This window comes from Curcuma longa, chromosome 8 (genome assembly GCF_044706935.1).
Source record: "Curcuma longa cultivar G26 ecotype Majalengka, Jawa Barat chromosome 8, ITB_CL_G26_1.1, whole genome shotgun sequence".
Taxonomy (NCBI): Eukaryota; Viridiplantae; Streptophyta; class Magnoliopsida; order Zingiberales; family Zingiberaceae; genus Curcuma; species Curcuma longa.
The window spans coordinates 6,140,233-6,161,023 of record NC_133868.1 but is presented as its reverse complement, the minus strand read 5'-3'; the positions used below and the strand labels follow the sequence as shown (position 1 = coordinate 6,161,023).

At 40.3% G+C, this 20,791-nt stretch overlaps 2 protein-coding genes across 6 annotated transcripts; both read left to right on the top strand.

Moving 5' to 3' along the window:
* The first annotated feature begins 826 nt into the window (after nucleotides 1–826).
* On the top strand, nucleotides 827–5,205 carry LOC141833591 (ultraviolet-B receptor UVR8-like). Of its 4 annotated transcripts, XR_012602230.1 has the most exons (8): nucleotides 827–1,030; nucleotides 2,120–2,610; nucleotides 2,684–3,033; nucleotides 3,116–3,517; nucleotides 3,690–4,074; nucleotides 4,166–4,708; nucleotides 4,965–5,071; nucleotides 5,145–5,205. XR_012602230.1 is itself a non-coding variant. In XM_074721069.1 (6 exons), exons 2-6 carry the CDS (start codon nucleotides 2,386–2,388, stop codon nucleotides 4,406–4,408), a joined length of 1,605 nt encoding a protein of 534 aa, XP_074577170.1. In that variant the 5' UTR covers nucleotides 827–1,030; nucleotides 2,120–2,385; the 3' UTR covers nucleotides 4,409–5,205. The 4 variants fall into 4 exon arrangements, 1 of the variants encoding a protein (XP_074577170.1); XR_012602228.1 differs by having other exon boundaries at nucleotides 4,965–5,205; XR_012602229.1 differs by having other exon boundaries at nucleotides 827–1,084; nucleotides 4,965–5,205.
* Nucleotides 5,206–7,825: 2,620 nt separating this feature from the next.
* Nucleotides 7,826–19,093, top strand: LOC141832976 (oxysterol-binding protein-related protein 1D-like). 2 transcript variants are annotated; one of them, XM_074720342.1, is made up of 8 exons: nucleotides 7,826–8,486; nucleotides 9,267–9,623; nucleotides 12,485–12,572; nucleotides 13,816–14,291; nucleotides 16,681–16,836; nucleotides 17,056–17,364; nucleotides 18,163–18,507; nucleotides 18,750–19,093. In XM_074720342.1, exons 1-8 carry the CDS (start codon nucleotides 7,971–7,973, stop codon nucleotides 18,915–18,917), a joined length of 2,415 nt encoding a protein of 804 aa, XP_074576443.1. In that variant the 5' UTR covers nucleotides 7,826–7,970; the 3' UTR covers nucleotides 18,918–19,093. The 2 variants fall into 2 exon arrangements, with proteins under 2 accessions (XP_074576443.1, XP_074576444.1); XM_074720343.1 differs by lacking the exons at nucleotides 7,826–8,486; nucleotides 9,267–9,623 and adding an exon at nucleotides 12,191–12,345.
* The last annotated feature ends 1,698 nt before the right edge of the window (nucleotides 19,094–20,791 follow it).

Here is a 20,791-nt window from a genome sequence, read left to right as displayed (position 1 = left end):
GCATTGGCGTGTATGAGAGGGTAGAGATCGTATGGAATATAACTAAATTCTTTTGAAAAAAAAATTTAGGAATCCATTGGATCACTCCAATGGTCTCATACGTTTAGTCATCATTTATGAGGAGGTAATCGAGAAATTACAGTTGGTCATGACGAAAGAGTCCCATGATCATTTATGAAGAGGTAAATCGAGAAACAACAGTTGATCACGATGAAGGAAGATATTACTCGACAATCATTGCCCTCTTCTGTAAGTCTGTTCGTCGTAACTAACTCAGTTATGTTCCAAAAGCAAATATAACTAAATTCAATACAAGTGTAAATTGCCTCCTAAAACATATGATGGATGCATGGTATTACTGGCATAACGATGAGAATGAATCAATTCCTAGGAGTTAATGACTTGCAGTTTTGTACTTGAATTAATCTTCCTTGAACTGATTCTAAAAGGACCGAGGTAGTAAATTTACTTTTTAAATTTAAACCAAAGCTCAATTGCCACCGAATCGGTTCAATTTGGGGCCCCAAAGCCTCTAATTGGGTCCCAGTTAGCCTTCATTACACCTAAATTATTTTACCTGTGTTTAATTCAATTAATTAGATTATTGTAAACCCTAGGTATTAACAGATCATTGTGAATTAAACCGGCCGGCCTTGGCCCGGAAAACTCCGGCCCAGTTGGCAGTGAACCTCCCCATCGGAAAACGTCAAGCAACGCGTTAACGGACGTTAAGTTTCGTCGCGGGAGCTGACGTGGCTCTCCGTGCCGCACCCGCTTGCGTAAAAACGTGGGGGCTGCCCTCCACCTTGATGACACCTCATCACTCTTGTGTTCGCCTTCCTCATCCGTCTTCTCCACTTCTCTCTACCTTCCGCACACCATCAGATTCCTCTCCTCGATCCTGATCTGCTACCGGAAGTTTCGCGATCGATTTCTCGATCGCGTCCAGCTCCGATTCGGGCGATAATTTATTGCAATCGCGAGAAGAATCGGGGAAAGAGCGAGGGAAAAGCTATCGGCCATCAGTCCGGTAGCATCTCTTGCTCCCGGTGGGATTGTTGGATTATTTGCAGCCGTTTTCCATGTACTTCGTTTTTCTTGATCTTTACGTGCACGATCTGACTCGATCTGGACTTAAAAATATGATCTTTTCATCTTCTCCCTGCTCCGTTTGCCTTCACGGTCCTATCGTCTGCCTCTAGGTCCTCGAATTTCATCTCTTTTCTTGGGAAGGAAGCTTTGTATTGATTCTAGTTGGTATTTTGTTTCTAAGTTGACCTAAAGATGCCATATTTGGTTTCCGTCGAGGGAAAGAACTATATGTTCCCTGTTCTCATTGCTGTTAGAATACATTTTGTGGGCATTTGTATGTTTCTTCTGTGAGTTCATATATATATTTTTTAATTTTATCATTTTTGTCAACTGGACTTGTTCTACAAGATTGCGTTTTGCCTTGTGTTTTCTGTTCCGTGGTGTGTGCAACAAACTCACAGAATCTAGTGACGATTGTTGGATGCGTTGAGCAAAATATCTTCTGGAGAGAAATACTTTTCTCTGAGAAGATCATTGGGAATATGCTTTGTTTGGAAGCTGATACCGCCTGGATCATTTCCTTCCTTCCTGTACTTTCCCCCCTTTTTTGAGGGGATTCTTATATGAGGCTGAGACTTGCTACAGATCGTCCAGGTCAAAGGTTGCTTCTAAAATTTTCACGAACCTTGTCACAATAATTTTGAGCTCCAGCCTTAGACTTGATCACCTTCTCTTGAGTAATTGCTTTAAAATCCTGCCTGTGTGAATTTTCTTCTCTTTCTCTTTTAAACAAAGACTTATCCTATCCAAAGCTTCTGAACTTGTTTTGTTGAGCAATCTTGCTTCAGTTCTTTGATTAAATCCTCAATCTCCATTTGCGTTATGATTGCTTTTCCTACTTGTCTTGTATCAGTTTGTCACATTTTTCTGAACATAAATGTTTCTCGATTTGTCTTTCTTACGTTTGTAATTGTATGGCTTTGACTTGCGGTTTGCTTCTGCTCCCTTATTTGGATGGTTTCCCATGCAATTAACTTACGATATGACTGAGATGTTAACCATCTTCTCTCTGTTCTTATTCAACTAGGTTCTTCATATGTCAATATACTTTGTGACCAAGATCTGCTGAAATTGTATAAATTGGAGGATTAAACTCAGCATATCTGACTTGTGATTGTGGAAGCACTGACTTTAAAAGTAATGTGAAGGATTGTTTGGGGTCTTCACTACCACTTCCATCCATTTGTCACTATCTTGAAGTGGTACTCTGGAGGTGGTGCTCGATGATGCAAGCTTTAGCTTGAATTAGCCGTAGTGCTTGAGGTTTGAGAATTAAGAATTAGACAGTGCCCTATGGATGCCACTGCCAGTGGAAGTAGTTCCTCGATACCATTTCACACAGTCGTTGATTCGTCCCTCCCTCTTGTGCCCCCATTGCAGCAAGCATTCCAACGAATGCAGCGGCATTGCTTTGGTGATTCTACCCCAGGGGAATTCCCCTTGGCTGCAAATCCCTCAATTGTTCTCCATGTCCTTACTGCTTGCAATTTGAATCCCCAGGATCTTGCTAATCTAGAGGCAAGTGCATTCTGATGTTTCTTTTGTTCATAGAATTGATATTGCCGCTGATGGATTCTGCTGTTTGTGGCAGGCAACATGTACATTCTTCAGGAAGCCTGCCAATTTTACTCCTGACTTTCAATTATCTATTGCCGAGCTTGCAGCTCTGGACATGTGCCAGAAACGGGCCATATTTAAGCCTATGTCTGCTGAAGAGAGGGACTTTCTTAAACAACGCTGTGGCGGATCCTGGAAATTAGTACTTAGGTATATATTGGCCGGTGAGGCATGTTGCCGACGAGAAAATTCTCATGCAATCGCTGGGCCTGGTCATAGCATTGCTGTGACTTCTTCTGGATCAGTGTATTCCTTTGGGTCCAACAACTCAGGGCAGCTTGGGCATGGCACCACCGAAGAGGAGTGGAGACCTCGACTTATAAGGTTCATTTCAATTTCCAGTTGCTTCGTACGCTCGATGCACATTAACACATAACAAGGACGGGAAACATTTACTGCTTCACAGATCATTGCTAGGCATTAGGATTATACAAGCAGCAGCTGGAGGAGGGAGAACAATGCTGATCAGTGATGCTGGAAGAGTTTATGCATTTGGAAAGGACTCATTTGGAGAGGCGGAATATGCAGTACAAGGATCCGCCATGGTAACTACTCCCCAGTTGGTGGAATCATTGAAAAATATATATGTTGTTCAGGCAGCAATCGGGAACTTCTTCACTGCCGTTCTTTCTCGAGAAGGCAGGGTCTACACCTTCTGTTGGGGGACTGAGTCGAAGCTTGGCCATCAGACTGAACAGAATGACCCGGTACCTCGTCTTCTTCTAGGTCCTCTTGAAAACATACCAGTGGTTCAGATTGCTGCTGGCTATTGTTACCTGCTAGCATTGGCCTGCCAATCGAATGGCATGTAAGTTACATACCAGTGGTTAAATTCAGTAACTGCTTAAATTCAACTATGTCAATTTGCTTTTATATGCTTCATTGGCTCTTCTACTGCATGAATTATCTGTATCATATCCTACACAGGCCGAGGATTGAATGCAATGCCAAATTTATGCCTTTACATTTATATGATGCAGGTCTGTCTACTCTGTGGGCTGTGGCTTGGGAGGGAAGCTTGGGCATGGTTCAAGGACGGATGAAAAGTACCCAAGGTTGATCGAGCAGTTTCAGACCCTAAACCTGCAACCTGTGGTAGTTGCAGCAGGTGCTTGGCATGCTGCTGTTGTGGGACGAGATGGGCGTGTATGCACATGGGGATGGGGACGCTATGGCTGCTTGGGCCATGGGAACGAGGAATGTGAATCTGTTCCCAAGGTGGTAGAATCCCTGGGCAATATCAAGGCTGTACATGTCGCAACTGGTGACTATACTACATTTGTCGTCTCCGACACTGGGGATGTCTACTCATTTGGCTGTGGAGAATCCTCGAGCTTGGGTCATTCGACTGCCATCGAGGCTCAGGTTTGTCATGCTCCTCTAGTTATAATCCTTTCGACGCTGATCAGCAGTATGCATGTATCAGCTGACTTGAGCTTTGATCCTGTTTTTGCAGGGCAACAGGCATGCCAACGTGCTCAGCCCAAAACTAGTTACTTCACTGAAGAACATCAATGAGAGGGTAGTTCAAATCAGCCTCACAAACTCAATCTACTGGAATGCACATACCTTCGCTCTAACAGATTCTGGGAAACTGTATGCTTTTGGAGCCGGGGACAAGGGCCAACTTGGGATCGAACTTGTTGCACAGCAGACAGAAAGTGGGACGCCAGAGCTCGTCGATATCAATCTTGATTGACTGCACTAGCACCATTATACCTTTTGATTCTCTGCAGTTCAGTTCCTTTTAATTTGTTATGGCATCTGCCTGCATTATTTCTACCTCAGTCGCTGCCAACCGCCACGATCACCACCCACATTGTGACTGATCGATCAAAGACCTCTTTGTTCATATAACATTACAACTCATTCTGTTCATAGTTCATGTTCGTGTGTACATAACAAAGAACCCACCCTGTTAGATGCATGGTCCAGCTCGAGGAAGTCAACACGGATGCCCCTCCATGCGTCAATTTGGTGGATCCATCATCCTTAACAGGTAGGTTGGTTGCTTTAATTTGGCTCGTGCAATTCTGAAAATTTATATCTTGGTCCAGTCAACCAGCTAAGAAAGGTATAGCCAGGCCACCCAAGTAAATGATTGCTTAGGATTTGTCAGAATCTTGTGAAGACAAGCGAAACTACTTGAATTCCACTGCTTCAACCTGTATGATTAGAAAAGGAAAAAAAACAATGTGACAGCAACATGAGTGGTAAGAGGACTAATGGCTGTTCCATGTCTTGTGCATCTGTAGGACTTGGAAAAGGAAGGAAGGTGAAGGGGATTTGTCAAAGAGACTTTCCTGGGGCACAACAGGGACATTAAAAAAAAAAATCTGAAGACAGAAGGATAGGCAAACAGGTATTGGTTCCTTCCTTGATAGATGATGGATCAATTTAACGTCCCTTGTCATTCTTGGAGGGATTCCTTGCAGTGAGGGATGGCCCATATCTTTATCAGCTGCAATGCCATAAATACGACGTCTTTCATTTCTACACCAACTTTACCTTCGACCTCGATCGATTCCAAAATCTACATCTTTACTCTCCAGATCTGCAACAGGAAAAACTGCCTTAACAGCGATCTCAGTTAATGCACACTTGCAATGGTTGATGCTGCATGGTGAGCATGACAATTCAGTTATTAAATATGCAGATGACAGAACAATAAAGCAGGGTAACGAAACGCCAGCAACACCTTGCTTTCAATTTTCCATCACGATGGCATCTGATTAGAGAGAGAACATCGATCGTAATTTATAATTGTTACTGGGATAATCCAAGAGATTTTCTGGTTCGATTAAGTCCGATCTTGGTCTCACCCAAAGGCTTAGTCAGCCACACATGTAGACTTGATTTGACCAAGTCCCTTCTTTTTCTATTCGCTTAAAGAACCATCGACTGATATCCCATTCGGTTTGGGACAAATAAGCTGCCGAATCGCTCACTCACTCGGCTTGCTCAATGGCCGAGTCGCCTATTCGGTTTGCTCAGTGGCCGAATCGTCCACTCAGCCCGCTCAGTGGTCGAATCGTCCACTCGGCCCGCTCAGTGGCCGAATCGCCCATTCGTCCGCACTTCCATTCGGTTACACCCCCATTCGGCTGTAGCGCCGAATGAGGGCATGTAGTGCCCAGATCACCAGGCGGCCACCGCCCTCATCATGCGGACCTCTTATCAGGCCGAATCGACGAAGCGCCCTACAGTGCCTTGACATATCCTATCACGACTTTTGACAAGTCCACATCCCTATTTATTACCGCCATCTCTCTGACACCTGCATGAACCATGACAAGATGGCTCCTTATCGGCGATGGGACAGGGAACTCGATTGTTCCTGACACTTCATTAATCTTGATGGGATATTCTTTGATGATAATGTGACAGGTATATATCTCTCCTTACGATCATTCCCTCCTCAGCAGGTATCTTCTTCTTTTACTCTTTTCCGCGCTCAAGTCCTTTACTATTCATCTTCTTCTTCCTCCTGCTGTTCTTAACTTGAGCACCGGAGTGGTTGCGCCGGGGCACCCCCTGATCTTCCTACTCACGCTTGCTGTGTTCACAGGTCCTGGAGGTTTTGTCGCACTCGACCCCTCTTCCTATGTCACGCCCGCTCCGATGAGGGTCCGGTGACTTGTTCAGACGCTCTTTTCAACCGGAAGAGTAATCGAACCAATGAAACAACTAATGAAATCAGTTTCAGACGATGAAGAAAAAGGTTGACAGTGTGATTCTCATATGGACTCCCACAGCGGACGAACGCCACCTTTCGCCTACGGCCGGCCCCACCACGTTGTTCTTAGGCAGATGATCACGTCACCATCGACGGCGAAGGTATTGGCGATGACGATGATCACACCATCTCCGGCGCACTGCCTTCCGTCCTTGCCTTATCTACCTCGGTACGTCCGGCAGCGAGCACTCCTGGGTGTCCATCCACATCGACATCATCCACGACCCTGTCCTGCTGTTCGCCAGGAGGGTTGCTTTAGCACCGTGGGACTCATGGCTGTAGGCCAGCAACCTGTCAGGTTCACCTTGGTCGACACCTTCTCTTGCAGGCACATCGTCGGCGTCAGAGTTGTCCTGGGAGTCAAGAACTCAAGCAGGAAGGCCAACAAACCAAGGTGGTCTCTCCTCCCCCTTCATCTCCCCTCTAACTTTTACAAAAAAACAGTTAATTCGATATCTGAGAACCCAACAATTTCCCCATAAATTATCATAAATGCGGGCTAAAAAAACGTGACCCAATCAATGAAAATCAACAGCAGTCGTATTTCCCAATACAATAAATAGTCATAAATTCGAAAAATTACACAAATGTGTCATGGAGAGAAAGGGAAGAAAAGAGGCCATCAAACCGCCCCCTGCTTGCTCAACAGCACCACCTGCCACCTCCCTTTTATCATGCCCGTTTGCACCAGCGACGTTCATCTTTCATTTTACCTTTTCTCCCTTTTAAATATTCCTCCGTCACTAAAGACAAAACCGAACGGTACGCTACTCCTCGCGCTCTTACTCTTCCCTTGCCGCCACGAATCGTCCTGGCCCGTCGATGACTGGTGTCGACCTGTGGGGCCTGCTCCGGAAGCTCGTTAACTTGTTCAGAGGGCAGCGCGGTGATAGGATAGCGCAACGATACAGTACGGATCCACTCTTTGGAGAAAAAGCACCGACTGATGCCTGTCCCGTAAAACACCAGCACCACACACACAAGGTGAGCCGTGAAGCCCACTGCAAGGTCAGCCGTAGCCGTGGTCCCAACACCAGATCCCATCGCGTTGTTTCTTCGAATTTTCCTTCCTTCCTTCTCGAACCAACACATGGATTGTACTCTTGTCGCGACCGGATGGGCGTCCTCGTTGTCATGCGCGCTTGGCGAGAATGAGGAGGCATTGCAAGGTGGATCGTGATGGGGGAGCGAGCGCGGGATCCGCCCGGTGCCCATCGCGGTCTCTTTCCCCGACTGCCCACCGCCTGCCACACTGCTGCTGACGCTGATACTGCCGCCGTTTCTGCTGCGTCGATCAGCGAATTTAATGGATCTGCCTCGCTCGTCTTTTCCTTTTCTCTCGCTTCTTTTCATTTTCGCCCCCGTCAGATCCGAATGGGTCACTCGAATGTTGCTCCGGCGATACCTCTCTTCGCTGAGTTGGAGCCGCTGTCGTCGGTTTCTTTCTTCTTGATCCCTTCTTCTTGATTGTTTCCCTTGCTGGCTGGAACGTCTACTTGTTTGAGACACTGAAACCGCCCCGGAGATGAACCCTCTCTGCTGCATTGCGCCTGTGTCGCTGGATCGGGGCGACCGGGATCCCTCGTCCATGGTGGGGCTCAAATCCGCGAAGCCGACGATTGGGGCTGAGAGTCCCACCGGAAACTCGTCGAGCAAGAAGTTGAACCAGGCCCCGATGATCCTGTCGGACTCTGACGCGGCTGCGTGTGTTGAGACGGAAGCTGAGGAGGCTAAGGCGCTGGAGAGTGGGGAGGGAAGGGGAGGGAGTGGGAATGGGGTGGTCGCAGGGGTAATATGGAAGTGGGTGAACTATGGGAAGGGGTGGCGGTCGCGATGGTTCGTGCTGCAAGACGGGGTATTTTCCTACTATAAGGTCCATGGACCGGATCGGATATCGGTTGGTTCGGCCGGGCGTGAGTCTGGGGTCAGGGTTGTCGGGGAGGAGTCGTTGAGACGGATGAAGAAGGAGCAGCAGTTGGGGATGGGGAGTGGAGGGAACCCGGGGCAGCGGTGGAAGCCATTTGGGGAGGTACATTTGAAGGTGAGATAAGGGGCTTCTCTTTGTTCAGCAGTGAAGATTTGGCCTTTACCACATGTAGATTGTCTTTTTATTTTTAATTTTTTGTCTATGTCAATATGCATCTTTTCTTTCCAGCGAATATTGGAGATTGATATTGGTACTTCCAATAGATATCTGAAAACATTGGCTCTGATGTCAAATTGATGCTCCTTCTACATAGTTTTCCATTGCTCTCTACATAGTTCAAATTCATTCCACTATTGTTCCCCTCAATTAAAACACAAGACCTTTGTTGACTTGGACATGTTCTTATTAGTATAAGTCTACTGAACTTTGAGATGATGATGATATTGATAAGTTTCTTATCTGCCTCCTCTAAATATTCATTGCTATATCAAAAAAAAGTGGTAACCAAATCAGACTTGGAGGGCTGAAATTCCATTCCGTATAACAATTACTGTTACCATCAATTGAGCTTTGCTTGCACTTTTGCATTACATATTTTGCTGCCTTATGTTAAATACTTCTCTTTTCAATATCTTTGACATTAGCTAACTATTGTCATAACTAAAAGACCTAAAGTATGCTGCTCTCCTCTGCTAATGGCTTAAAAAATTTTCATTAGTACTTCCATTATAATGTTTAAATCAGTCTTGCTACATCCTCCTAAATCTTGAGTAAGCCCTGCTACATCCTCTTAAATCTTGAGGAAGCCTACTTCCTCCTAAATCTTGATAACCAATGTTATTTTCTGTCGGTGTGTATAATTTCAACATGTGAACAATGAATGATATTTTTCAGGTATCTTCAGTTCGTGTCAGCAAGTCAGATGATAAAAGGCTGTATATTTTTACTGGTACTAAAACTCTTCATTTACGGTGTGATTCTAGAGAAGATCGTACTGCATGGCTTGATGCTTTATTGTCTGCTAAGGATCATTTTGCTCGTTCACTGGCAATTAATGAACCTGAACCTTCAGTGGAGGTTACTGTCTCAACTGAGAAACTACGAGCGAAATTGACGCAGGAAGGACTAAGTGAAGCAGCAGTTAAGGAATGCGAGTCTATTATGATATCTGAAGTCTCTGAGCTGCAGGACCAATTAAAATCCTTGCAACAGAGACATCTTATTCTACTTGATACATTGAGACAGCTTGAGGTAAAATTTCTCCCCTACATTCTTATAGAACAGTTGGAACAGAGGGGAAATGTTTAAGTCACTTCTCAGGCAAGCTTTGTGTGGGTGGCATATTAGTTATTTCTGTGAAAATGGTGGAGTCTGCTTGTTTCCAATTAGTTGATATTTCTGTAGCTAGAAAGCTCCTTGACATATTAAACCCCTATTCTGCTAAATCCATCTCTTTTTGATCATTCATGACGATTATGTGTATGTCACATCTGACCCTTGCAGTTTTCAGCAGAACCAAGTGATATAACTCTGAAACTGGAAATTGAGTGTGTCTAATATAATTAGATATGTTCTTAGAGTCAAAGTGACAAGAGAATCATTCACCACAAAAGGACTCGTCTAGTTGGATGAGTTTCATTCCAATATATAAGGACACCAAGGATCAAATGACTTAGTAATGTGGGGCTAAGAAGCCTTTGCATGCCTCGGATCTCACTTTAAAGGATTCACCTCAAGTGATATCTGACTACATTTCCCTCAATCTAGATCGTAAATATGCCCACGTTACCCAGGCTTCATCACTATCCATCCAAGATCTAATCCCATTGTGATGCAGGATTCTTTTCACCACAACAGGATTAAATCCATTTGTTGAGCGAGACTTACTCCCATACATGGACACCAAGGATTCCATGATTTAGCAACAAGAATTTACAGCAGAGCCTGATTCTTTTGCATAGAATGTGATTTTAACAAAAGAAAAAATTACTTCTGGATTTACTCATACGAAGAATCAATATGGGCTAGTTCCAGGGAATATATGCGTGATTAAGATTTTGACAAAAAGGATTACTATTTTTTACAGAATATCTTACTTTAAATATTAAAAACTGTATATTTATTTAATGTGGAACATAAACATTCCAGTTAGAAAATATTTATGATTCTATAGATGATTATCTCATTTTTATTTTTCAAATATTTTAAAAAATACTATTTTTGCTCTTCAATTGCCGTTGAATGATAATATTAGTGAGTTTGTTGTTTTGATGAATGTTCTGCAACAATTCCTTGAAATTATAGCATTTCTATTACCCTACCTTAAATTTGCATGAATTTGTGTTTCCACACAGATAATGCTGCAGAGTTTTGAGAAACTGATATAGGTACTATTTGACAAATGTTGCTTGCCCTCTTCTCTAATTCTTTTTCATAAATTTGATTATATTGTTTATTTGCTTATAAATTGTTTTCTAAGTCTCTTCATATTTTCTATTTGTATGTTAAGGATAATTGTTTCTAACATTTTATAATGTTTCTTTTGTTTTTTCTTTGGTTTTGATTTCTCTTATCTTCTCTTTGTTATTCTTTTCTTTTCATTTTAGTTCCCTTTCTTTCCTTTTGTATGATCTTTGTTTTGGAGAAAAATCAAGTTACGGTAATCCCCTCTACCTATGTATATTATTAATCAATGTAAAAAATTACAGGTAGGTTCTTGATATTAGTGCTATTTACAAGAGATGAAGCATTAGAAGATGCATATCATATCAATGGACTGCCAAAGGAGGCAAAATAATTGGGCACCAATATGCTCTCATGTGCCTCTAGTGGATTTAGGAATCTCAGTAGCTCGAGTTTTGAGGTACTTCTTATGATTTAGTTTCTCTGTGGTATCATCATAGAACTAGAAAATTTTGAAAACTCAATGGTAGTAAGTAATTAGGAGGTAGTCGAAGATTCAATAATTTAGAATTAAGGGGATCTTTAGAGGATTTACTAATGATTGATTGGTCCATTGTGTGAAGAACTATATCAAGGAGGGGCAACAGATATAGTATCAATTGCATGGTGATCCCAATCTGCATGGGGGTGCTGTCCAAGGTTTGTTGAATAGGAAGTTGTGGTACCACAAGGGTTGTGTAGAAATAATGACCCTTCTGATCCAGAAGCTATAATGTTGTAGGTGGCGACATAGGGAGTGGCATGCGATGTTCATCACTCTTAGAGGAATATGAGGGAAAGTTATAGTGGTATACTTAAGGATGCATTAGAGAGGTGCTCACAGTGAAGCTCTAGAGGTGTTGTTGGAGAATATTGCACACAAGAGGTTTGACATAGGCAGAGGCTATGTTGTAGGGCTTGGTGAAAGCAGTGAGTAGTGCCTTCGGTGTTTTGGTGCTCAATTGCTAAGGAGGGAATAGTTTTAGATGCCAACGTGAAGTTAGATCGACCAATATTGTCAAAAATTTTAGTCTCTGAAGGGATAATTTGAGGCTGATAGCAACTATGAATTCATTGGGATTTGTAGTGGATGTCAATGACAAGCCACTTCGAATATGGAAGAGCCTTCTAGGTGAAAAAGAGCTGTTGGGGCATGGAAAGAGGAAGGGACCAAGCAAGGTACTGAGGGCTCTGATATCATGTTATTTGGAAAAATCTAGATACCTCAGTAAGTCCCCTCCTCGTATCTATTTTATTAATCCATTCCAAAAATTATAAGTAATTTCTTGATATTAACATGCATATATGCCTCTAGGTTCACTACAATCTTTTCTTCTTTCTCCGTTTTTGGTTATTCAATTCTTGAATAACTTGAGTTGATTGCTGATGTGTGGGCTCACGAAAGGCCAGGGAGATGAGGGATTGAAGGTGGATTCTTCTGCCCCATGCAAGGAAGGTGAAATGGGGAGGAGAATGGACATGGATACGACACTAGGGCATTTCTTTAAGCCAATTGATGTTACAAACATAGGTAAAAGACTTAAGCAAGACATGAGAACAAAATCTGCTAACATTTTATCATCTTATGTATTGTATCACATATCTTCCTGAATTTTTATACATACTGTATGATAACTTGTATCTCTGGTGGATTGTCTCTTTAATTGCAGACAGAGAAAGTTGAACTGGAGACCACAGTGGTTGATGAAAGAAAGGAGCGTGAAGCACAACTAGGGATGGTCAATGGAAGATTTAGCGGTCAGTACGTCTAGGGTTTCTTGTGTGGATATTACTGATATAAAAGCCAAAAATTAAGTGTTATCTATAAATATGGGCAATAGTCTCATAAAATCATGCACAGGCATACAGAAACCTGCAATTGATTGAACAAAGGTCTAAGGGCTAGATTGCCAGTAATTTTGCCGATGGTAATCTTGTTTATTATGTTAAATGACATTTTTCCTTTGGCAATATATGTTGTCATGGTAATTTCTATTACTTCATGGGAGGGGATCTGGATAATCTATTATGGTGTGGTTCCTTGATGATCTTGTTATAGTTGTTTTAGATTAAACCACTCAGTTTTTTTCTTCTCATATTTATTAGCTAGCCTAAATACAGTGTTATCTCACAAATTTGCCCCCCTCTTCTCTTTCTCTGAAAAAAGGTACATATCTGCCCACGTGCTTAGGAAAAAAAAAACTCAATTGGTATTTGGTTCATTCAATCTAATATAACATGCATTTTAATCTTGTGCAAACTCAGATTATATTAGGTAATTAACATATTTTCTAAACGATAGTTAATTAATCTTTTGGATGCATGTTATTGTCATGGGCATATATAATAAAATTAATATATTAAAAGGTACATGTGATTTATCAACTTTTGAATGACAGATGCAATTTTCAAAATTTAGAAGTCCTGAAGTGTTTGTGCAAAAAATTTGTTGTTTCGATTCCTTAATATGAAAAGTGAACTTAAATTCTTGGCTAGCTATTCTTTCAAAATGTAGAGAAGAAATATTTAACTTGAGCAGCATATGGTTGAGCCAAGGGTGTAGTGGTACGTAAGGAAAAAAAGGTGAATAGCCTACACAATTTATAAAGTTATGGCATGAAGCCAAGTGTACCTGTACTCAAAGTGTTTCAAAGCTTTTCACCAATAGAAAAAGTTTGTCAAAGCTGACAATAATGACTTAACATTTCTACCTTTTTTTATCCCTTCAATTTTTTTTCTTTTCCTTATGGTGTCCAAAAGTATCATCTTTTATTTTCATTGAACCTGCAGCTTAATTTCTTAAGTTCCCATTATCTACAATGCCCTTAGCACAAATATCAAGATCCAATATGTGAGTAGCTGTTGCTTTTCAAGGTGCCAGCTGACTATTACTGGAAGTTTTAGATAGAAAAATCAACTACTCTTTTATTTGAATGTTGAAACACTTCATTTTGGATGGACTTGTGGTTTTGCATTTCTAAAAAGTACTTGATCTTTTCAGATTTCTATTCCGTTATCTCAGAGGGCACAGGAACTGACTCTGAAGTTGACCATGAAAGTCAAGGTGCAGATGTCGATACAGATGAAGATGATGGAATATACTTTGACACAAGGGACTTTTTATCTGCTGAGTCACTAAGAAGTGCTTCTTACCGTAGTAGGGAAGTCATGGGTAATGGCTGTGTTGTGTCAGCCTGTAGTATTGAGTCCATGTTTCCTGACAATTTTCAAGATATGGTTATGGGAGTCAGAAGAATTGAGTATCCCTATGTTAAGAGGAGGAACAAATTGCCCGAGCCAAAGGAAAAAGAAAAGCCTGTTGGCTTGTGGTCGATAATTAAAGAGAATATTGGGAAGGATCTTTCAGGTGTCTGTCTTCCAGTTTACTTCAACGAGCCACTTTCTTCCCTCCAGAAATGCTTCGAGGATCTTGAGTATTCCTACTTGGTTGATCGGGCATTAGAGTGGGGCAGACAGGTATGATTATTATCAGTTAAAATTTTCATTTGGATAATATTATAAACTGATTGCTTAGATTATTGTTTGTTAGACATGATATTTTAAAATTTAGACCCCTGAAATTTGTTCTAGAAGTTAAATAGACTACCTAATCGTTGGTTTTGTCCATTAAATATTTTTTAATAGAATCCTATGTACTAACCCATATTTTTCTGTTGGAACTAGCACTTGTAATTTTAAGCAACCTTGCTGGTGATTAAAATGTGGTGCTGATATATCTAAGAGTGGAAATTTTTTTGTTGTTTATAATACTTCTTTAATGAAAGGTTTATTGCAGCTTTCTTTTCCTGTTCTTAATAATGTACCAAATAATTATCTACATTTTGCATGTATTAGTGCTTGTTAGCTAAACTTATTGTTCAAGGTACTTCCTAGCAAATTTTATATGATTTTCATTAGTTAATAAATATATATAAATTAATCCTTTCCCAAAGTGCTTAGATTTTTTGTATAGGTTGCTACTCACATCTTTATTGCAGTGGCGACCAAAGAGCACCTTTCTGTGTTTGAACCCTCTCTAGTCCTCTTTGTTATATTTTCTGTTTATTTTCCAATTATGTTAATGTTCATGCAAACATTTGGATCTTTGACTTGTCTTATTTTTTATCCTACGCTTTTATAAACCTTGAATTGAGTAGTATGCCTGCATGTCTAATAGATGGAAATACTATCTATTGAGTCTATAATTGATCCATTATACCATAACATGATGCCAACTCAATGTTCCACTTTTGTGCTCATTCAGGGAAAGATGTATGCATCTTATTGTTGGGCTCTTTTTCATTTTACCACTTCACCTACCAATTAGTTGCCATGGTATGAGTAGAATTTTGTCGAACCATTAGCTACCTTTGAATTAAATTTGTGACTTGGTAAAAAAACTACTTTCCTGTGGACATAGTGGTAGACTATCTGAATGACAGTTGTGCTGGTTGATCACCATTTACATAGCTTATTTAAAATGAATGAATCAGTTTCTAGCCTTATAGAATGTAAATTTCCTCATGACACGTTGGGTTCTCTCAGTATCGTTCCATAAGCTGGGTTAGACTTTGTTAGTTTCAATTCTCATGTGTAGGAAATCACTAACCAGCTTTCTGTGTTGTTATTCATTTAGAGGCTCATATATGTTTCAACAAACTTCACTCATCACATGTAACTAATGCAGTAATTGTAAGAATCTGACCTAAGCCTTCTGAAATTTGAATTCTTTTTTTGATTTTATCCACTTGCATATGCATGGTATCAGCTGCTAACTTGCTATTAGGTTGAAATTCTTGAAGGATACCGCACTCATTCTGCATGCTTAAGGTTTAACTCCAAGAAGTGCTATGGAAACATAAGGCTCGCATGAGGTAGCTTCAAGATGGTGGTAGAAATTGCCTATTTCTCCCAGAATATGGTGGGTGGGTGTGGGAATGCTCCATTTGCGGAGCAAGTAAACAAATAATACTTCCAATACATAAAGCAAATGCAACTAAAGCAATTGAAGGTAGGTTTCACTGATATGAAAAAATTCACCTGTCTTGGCAGCAAGATGATGAGTTAGTGACTGTAAACTAGTTTGTCTATTGGAAACTTTCGAGTGTTGTTGAAACAGATTTGTATCAAACAAAATGTGTTTGGAGAAGCTCTAGACACATAAGTATGCATTCAAGTATGACTAGAGGTGTGCCCTGAATTGAAGGATAAGAGTGAATAAGGTGTATGTCTTGGACTCAAGGAAGTTGAACAGAAGCAGCTTGGTGAACTAAAACATACAGAAGCCTTGTGGGGTATTACAAAGAATCAACATGCCTTGGAGGTGATCTCATCCAGAGGAAGAGAGGAATAGAACTTTATTAAGTGATCAGCCTTGTAGGTCTTTATGATTGAATAAAATAGACACAATCTAATTATGACTCAATAAAAAATATTTTTAATTAAAAATAATAATATATACATTGTTTGAGTAGATATGTATCTTCTAGTTGGAGTGATTGCCTATTCTTGGTTTGGGTTAACAATCAATTTCTTTAAAACTTAGTTGGAGCTTAGTTTGAATGAGCTGACTTGAGATAGAACATCCCTTCAAGACCAGAATTAACTATCAGAATCCATCTCTCTTCTGGTCTGCTCTTTACTTTAGAACATAAAACTATACTGATGTTTCTTTTATAGCTTTTTTTACATTATGATTATTCTTTCATACACAATGATACCAATGATTTTTTTAGAACCTTTTTTTTTTAATATTCATTTGTGTGAAGAAATAAGCATGCAAATTGTGAAGTTTTCTTAATGTGGGTCATTACATTAATTACTTCTGTGATGCTGATTACAAGTGAATTTGCTGAAAATGGAACAGGGAAACAGCCTAATGAGGATTCTACATATTGCTGCATTTGCTGTATCTGGTTATGCTTCAACTGAAGGCCGACAATGCAAACCCTTCAACCCTCTTCTCGGAGAGACATATGAAGCTGATTATCCAGACAAGGGGTTGCGCTTCTTCTCTGAGAAGGTAAAGTTTCTATGTTAGCATCAACTGATCTACATGGTTTAAGTTATCATGGATATGACCTTTTCCTTCTTGTTCTTTTGGACAACAAAAGCCTTAATTTTTCTCCGTATCCTTCTAATGCCATTTGTCTTCTTTTCAATATTGTGCTTTTATGCCTGGAGCTCTATTCTCTCTGGCTCAACATGACATTACTAAATTTAGTAAGCCTATTACTTTCAGGTGAGTCATCATCCAATGGTTGTTGCTTGTCACTGTGATGGTAGAGGATGGAAATTTTGGGGCGATTCTAATCTAAAAGGAAAGTTCTGGGGTCGATCTATTCAGCTTGATCCTATTGGGTTACTGACTCTTCAGTTTGAAGACGGAGAGACATTTCAGTGGAGTAAAGTCACTACTTCTATATATAACATAATTATTGGGAAAATTTATTGTGATCACTATGGTACTATGCGAATAAGGGGCAGTGGCCAGTACTCCTGCAAACTCAAGTTCAAAGAACAATCCATCATTGATCGAAATCCCCATCAGGTATGGCTATGACCATGCAGATCTTTCTGTCCTGTAGCATCACCGTTAGGCTTTTGTGCTATGAATTATGACAATAAAACATTTTCATATACCTCCTATTTTTACACTACACAACATCAACAAAGACCAGATGTAAAGCTTAGTCAAGTCTTAACTATTTTTATAGAAAACAGTGACATTCTTTCTAGCAGAACAATTGACTGTGTTAAACAATCAAACTAATACATATTAATTTCCTGTCACATGTAGGATATTTTTATTTCAAAGATTTCTTTTCTACTCCACTTTGATGCATTTTCTTCAAGGAATGTTATTTAGGATACTAATTAGTTAAGAGTTGATGCTTAAGTCAAATAGTCCTTGCCCTTGATATTTTCTTGTTTCAAAAGTTTCATCCTTTCAGCCACTGGAAAATCTAAAACCTTATGATACACTACTCTACAATAATGGTTCTCGTGTTAACTCTTTCAACCTTAGTGAATGTATATGGTGATGGTTCAATGAGATTACTGTGATTTCACAAATGTCTTGATAACTCCTCTATGAACCTAGAGAATTCTAAAAAAAAACAGATTCTCATATCCTAAATAGGTTGGCTGTTCCTTTCACTGGACTGTTATAGTACTTGAGGAACACAAATATCTTGGTTAAAATGAAACGAGTTTCAGAGAGTCCCCCAGACCAAGAAAATCCTTCCCTCAGAAAAAGGAGGCCCTAAGTAGAAGGGGAAATTCTGATTTGTCCTATTTACAATTTATTCAGCTTTCTGCCTTTTCATGCAGTTTCTTTCTTATTCAGGTGCATGGTTTTGTGCAAGATAATAGAACTGGTGACAAGGTAGCAATGCTGTTGGGAAAGTGGGATGAGGCAATGTATTATGTGTTAGGAGACCCAACTACAAAGCCAAAGGGCTATGACCCAATGTCGGAAGCAGTACTTATTTGGGAGCGAGATAAGTTTGTAAATCAAACTCGATACAACCTCACACCATTTGCTATTTCCTTAAACGAGCTGATGCCATCCTTGATGGAGAAGTTGCCTCCAACTGACTCCCGCTTAAGGCCTGATCAAAGACATTTAGAGAATGGAGAATATGAGCTGGCAAATACAGAGAAACTTAGGCTGGAACAATTACAAAGACAGGTGTTTTGTCTCAGCCTTTGTTCTGATTGGTTCATTTGAATGTTACAATTGTCTTTTATCAATATGTGCATTTTTTTTACCACCTATTCTTATTATAACAAATAGTTGGTAAAGTTAAATTTATTTTTCTCTGAGATACCCCCAGCTGACCCCTTGTATGCATCTCCTATGAAATTCCTCACTTGATTTTTGTTTTTGGGTGAGCGAAGACCAATGTCAAAATAATATTCTCACTATTTCAGGCAAGGAAGCTGCAAGAGAAGGGATGGCAACCGAGGTGGTTCAGAAAAAATAGGGAGGATGATTGTTACCAGTATGTGGGGGGATATTGGGAAGCACGTAAGCAAGGAAAATGGGATGAGATTCCAAATATATTTGGCCAGGGTGATGATTTGTTGACTATAGAGTAATATTTATTTCTACCTACTATGTACATGTATAATGCAAGGAAATTGGCTATGCAGCAATATGTAATTAGGTAGATTGACGTGTTATCAACTATCAGCTATTTGCGATCAATATTTTGCTATGCCCCATCTTATGCTAGTAACTATTATTGCTGTTTGATGCTAGTATAATAATAATAAAAAAGGATACTTCATTGCACGAAGTTTGTCAATGTGAGGTCTTGGTAAAAGATTTATTGTACGTAGTCCGTGACTATTAAGTCACAGTAGAAATTTCATCGTTGTGTAAGGCTTTCGTTCTCTGATGCTACAATAATAAACCAAGAGATATTCCAGCAGCTTGTAAAAAGAACTCTTACAATTATTGACTGTTTGGTTGTCAACAACCAGCCATGACTTCAAACCCAAGGTATTATCATAAAATTTGATCTCATTTTGTAGTAGTTTTCATCAACTTGATTGGAAGTATTGATTCTACTTAATTTGTAGGTCAAATTGGTGTCCTGTGGGGCTGGTTAGAAGGCATCAGCATGAGGTATGTGACTTTAGATGCCAATGCAGCATGACAGTCAAACTCGTTGCAAACTGCAAGCAGAATGCCTGGCTTGCATTCAATCTATATGATTCTTGCAAAAAAGTGATGTTTATGTATTGCCAAAGTGGAACGCCCATAGAATATTGCTTTTATATTTCTGACTTCTCAGTTACTATGCTTTCTGCTGTTAGATCCCGTTGTCTTGTCTTATCTAGATTCCACTCCAAGGCAGTGGAGAGAGAGCTATATAGAATTCAATGCTGGCGTTCCAATCCATGATCATTACCCAAGGTTTCGTACTTTCTCCCTACGGTTTAGGAACTGTTCAAACGGCAAAAAAGTGTAGTCCTATGATCACAATAGCAATAGCCAATATAAAAGTCTACAGAATTTAAACAAAAGTAGTATTGTCTGCCTACAAGCATGTGCCTGGTCTCAAACCTCACTAGTGACAACCTATTAGTGCGAGTTGTCTCGTTACATATCTTAATTAATAGTCAGATTCTGCCGCTGGTTTGCTAATTTCACAATTTAAATAATGATTTGAGCATGTAGGTAAACTTTACTTGTAATCTTTATTTGATTGCGACCTTATCTTTGACTCTCACCATATTGTTGCAAGCAATTATGAGATCTACGCGGCCCTTTATATTATAACCTCAGGTAGTACTTGTTGCACCTCCACCATGTATGCATACATTTCTTCATTCCATTAAAGTGCGACTTTAAGATGATTACCATGCCTGCTGATTGAATTCTTGGGTAGTTCCATGTGCTCATTCTGCTACTGCTAGTGCTAGTGCTAGTGGAGCTCACAGAGACAAGAAACTACAAGAAAGCCCAGAAGGCAGAGAATCTCCTTGCAGAACTTGTAGGGGCTGACTAGGCGCCTAGGGATGAACAGGGGACGGAATGGAACTCTTAAACCAAGATTTATGCTCCCCTAAATCTCCTTACTTTGGCCTGGTGAAGGTGTTTAATTTAAATCAAGACAAAACAAGAGGAGAGTGAGAGAATAATGGGGTGTTGTATCAGGAGGGTTCTTGTGCTGATTTGGATGCTGCTTCTCATGCTTTCAGGTCTCTTCTTGCACCATCAGCAAATCACAGTCGGTAAAACATCTTTCCATACTAGTCCAATAGTCATCTTTTTGCACTGAGATTTCTTCTCACACTCAGTTTTGTCATGTTTTGTGTTTTGCAAATGACTTATTTGCTGGATATAAAAGGTGCCATTAGGATGCATGATCAACAAATAATCATTGAAGGAACTAAGGGTAAGAGGCCTTGGTGGTGGGATCAGGATTATGCTCGTGTAAGTAACCGGAGGCCGATAAATAACA

Excerpts from the sequence above, each read along its gene's own strand:
- LOC141833591 (XM_074721069.1), top strand. The coding sequence starts at position 2,386 with ATGGATGCCACTGCCAGTGGAAGTAGTTCCTCGATACCATTTCACACA. Across the intron at positions 3,518-3,689 it reads GCCTGCCAATCGAATGGCAT|GTCTGTCTACTCTGTGGGCT; the intron begins GTAAGTTACATA and ends TATATGATGCAG. Across the intron at positions 4,075-4,165 it reads CGACTGCCATCGAGGCTCAG|GGCAACAGGCATGCCAACGT; the intron begins GTTTGTCATGCT and ends CTGTTTTTGCAG.
- LOC141832976 (XM_074720342.1), top strand. The coding sequence starts at position 7,971 with ATGAACCCTCTCTGCTGCATTGCGCCTGTGTCGCTGGATCGGGGCGAC. Across the intron at positions 14,292-16,680 it reads CATTAGAGTGGGGCAGACAG|GGAAACAGCCTAATGAGGAT; the intron begins GTATGATTATTA and ends AAAATGGAACAG. Across the intron at positions 18,508-18,749 it reads TGGAACAATTACAAAGACAG|GCAAGGAAGCTGCAAGAGAA; the intron begins GTGTTTTGTCTC and ends TCACTATTTCAG.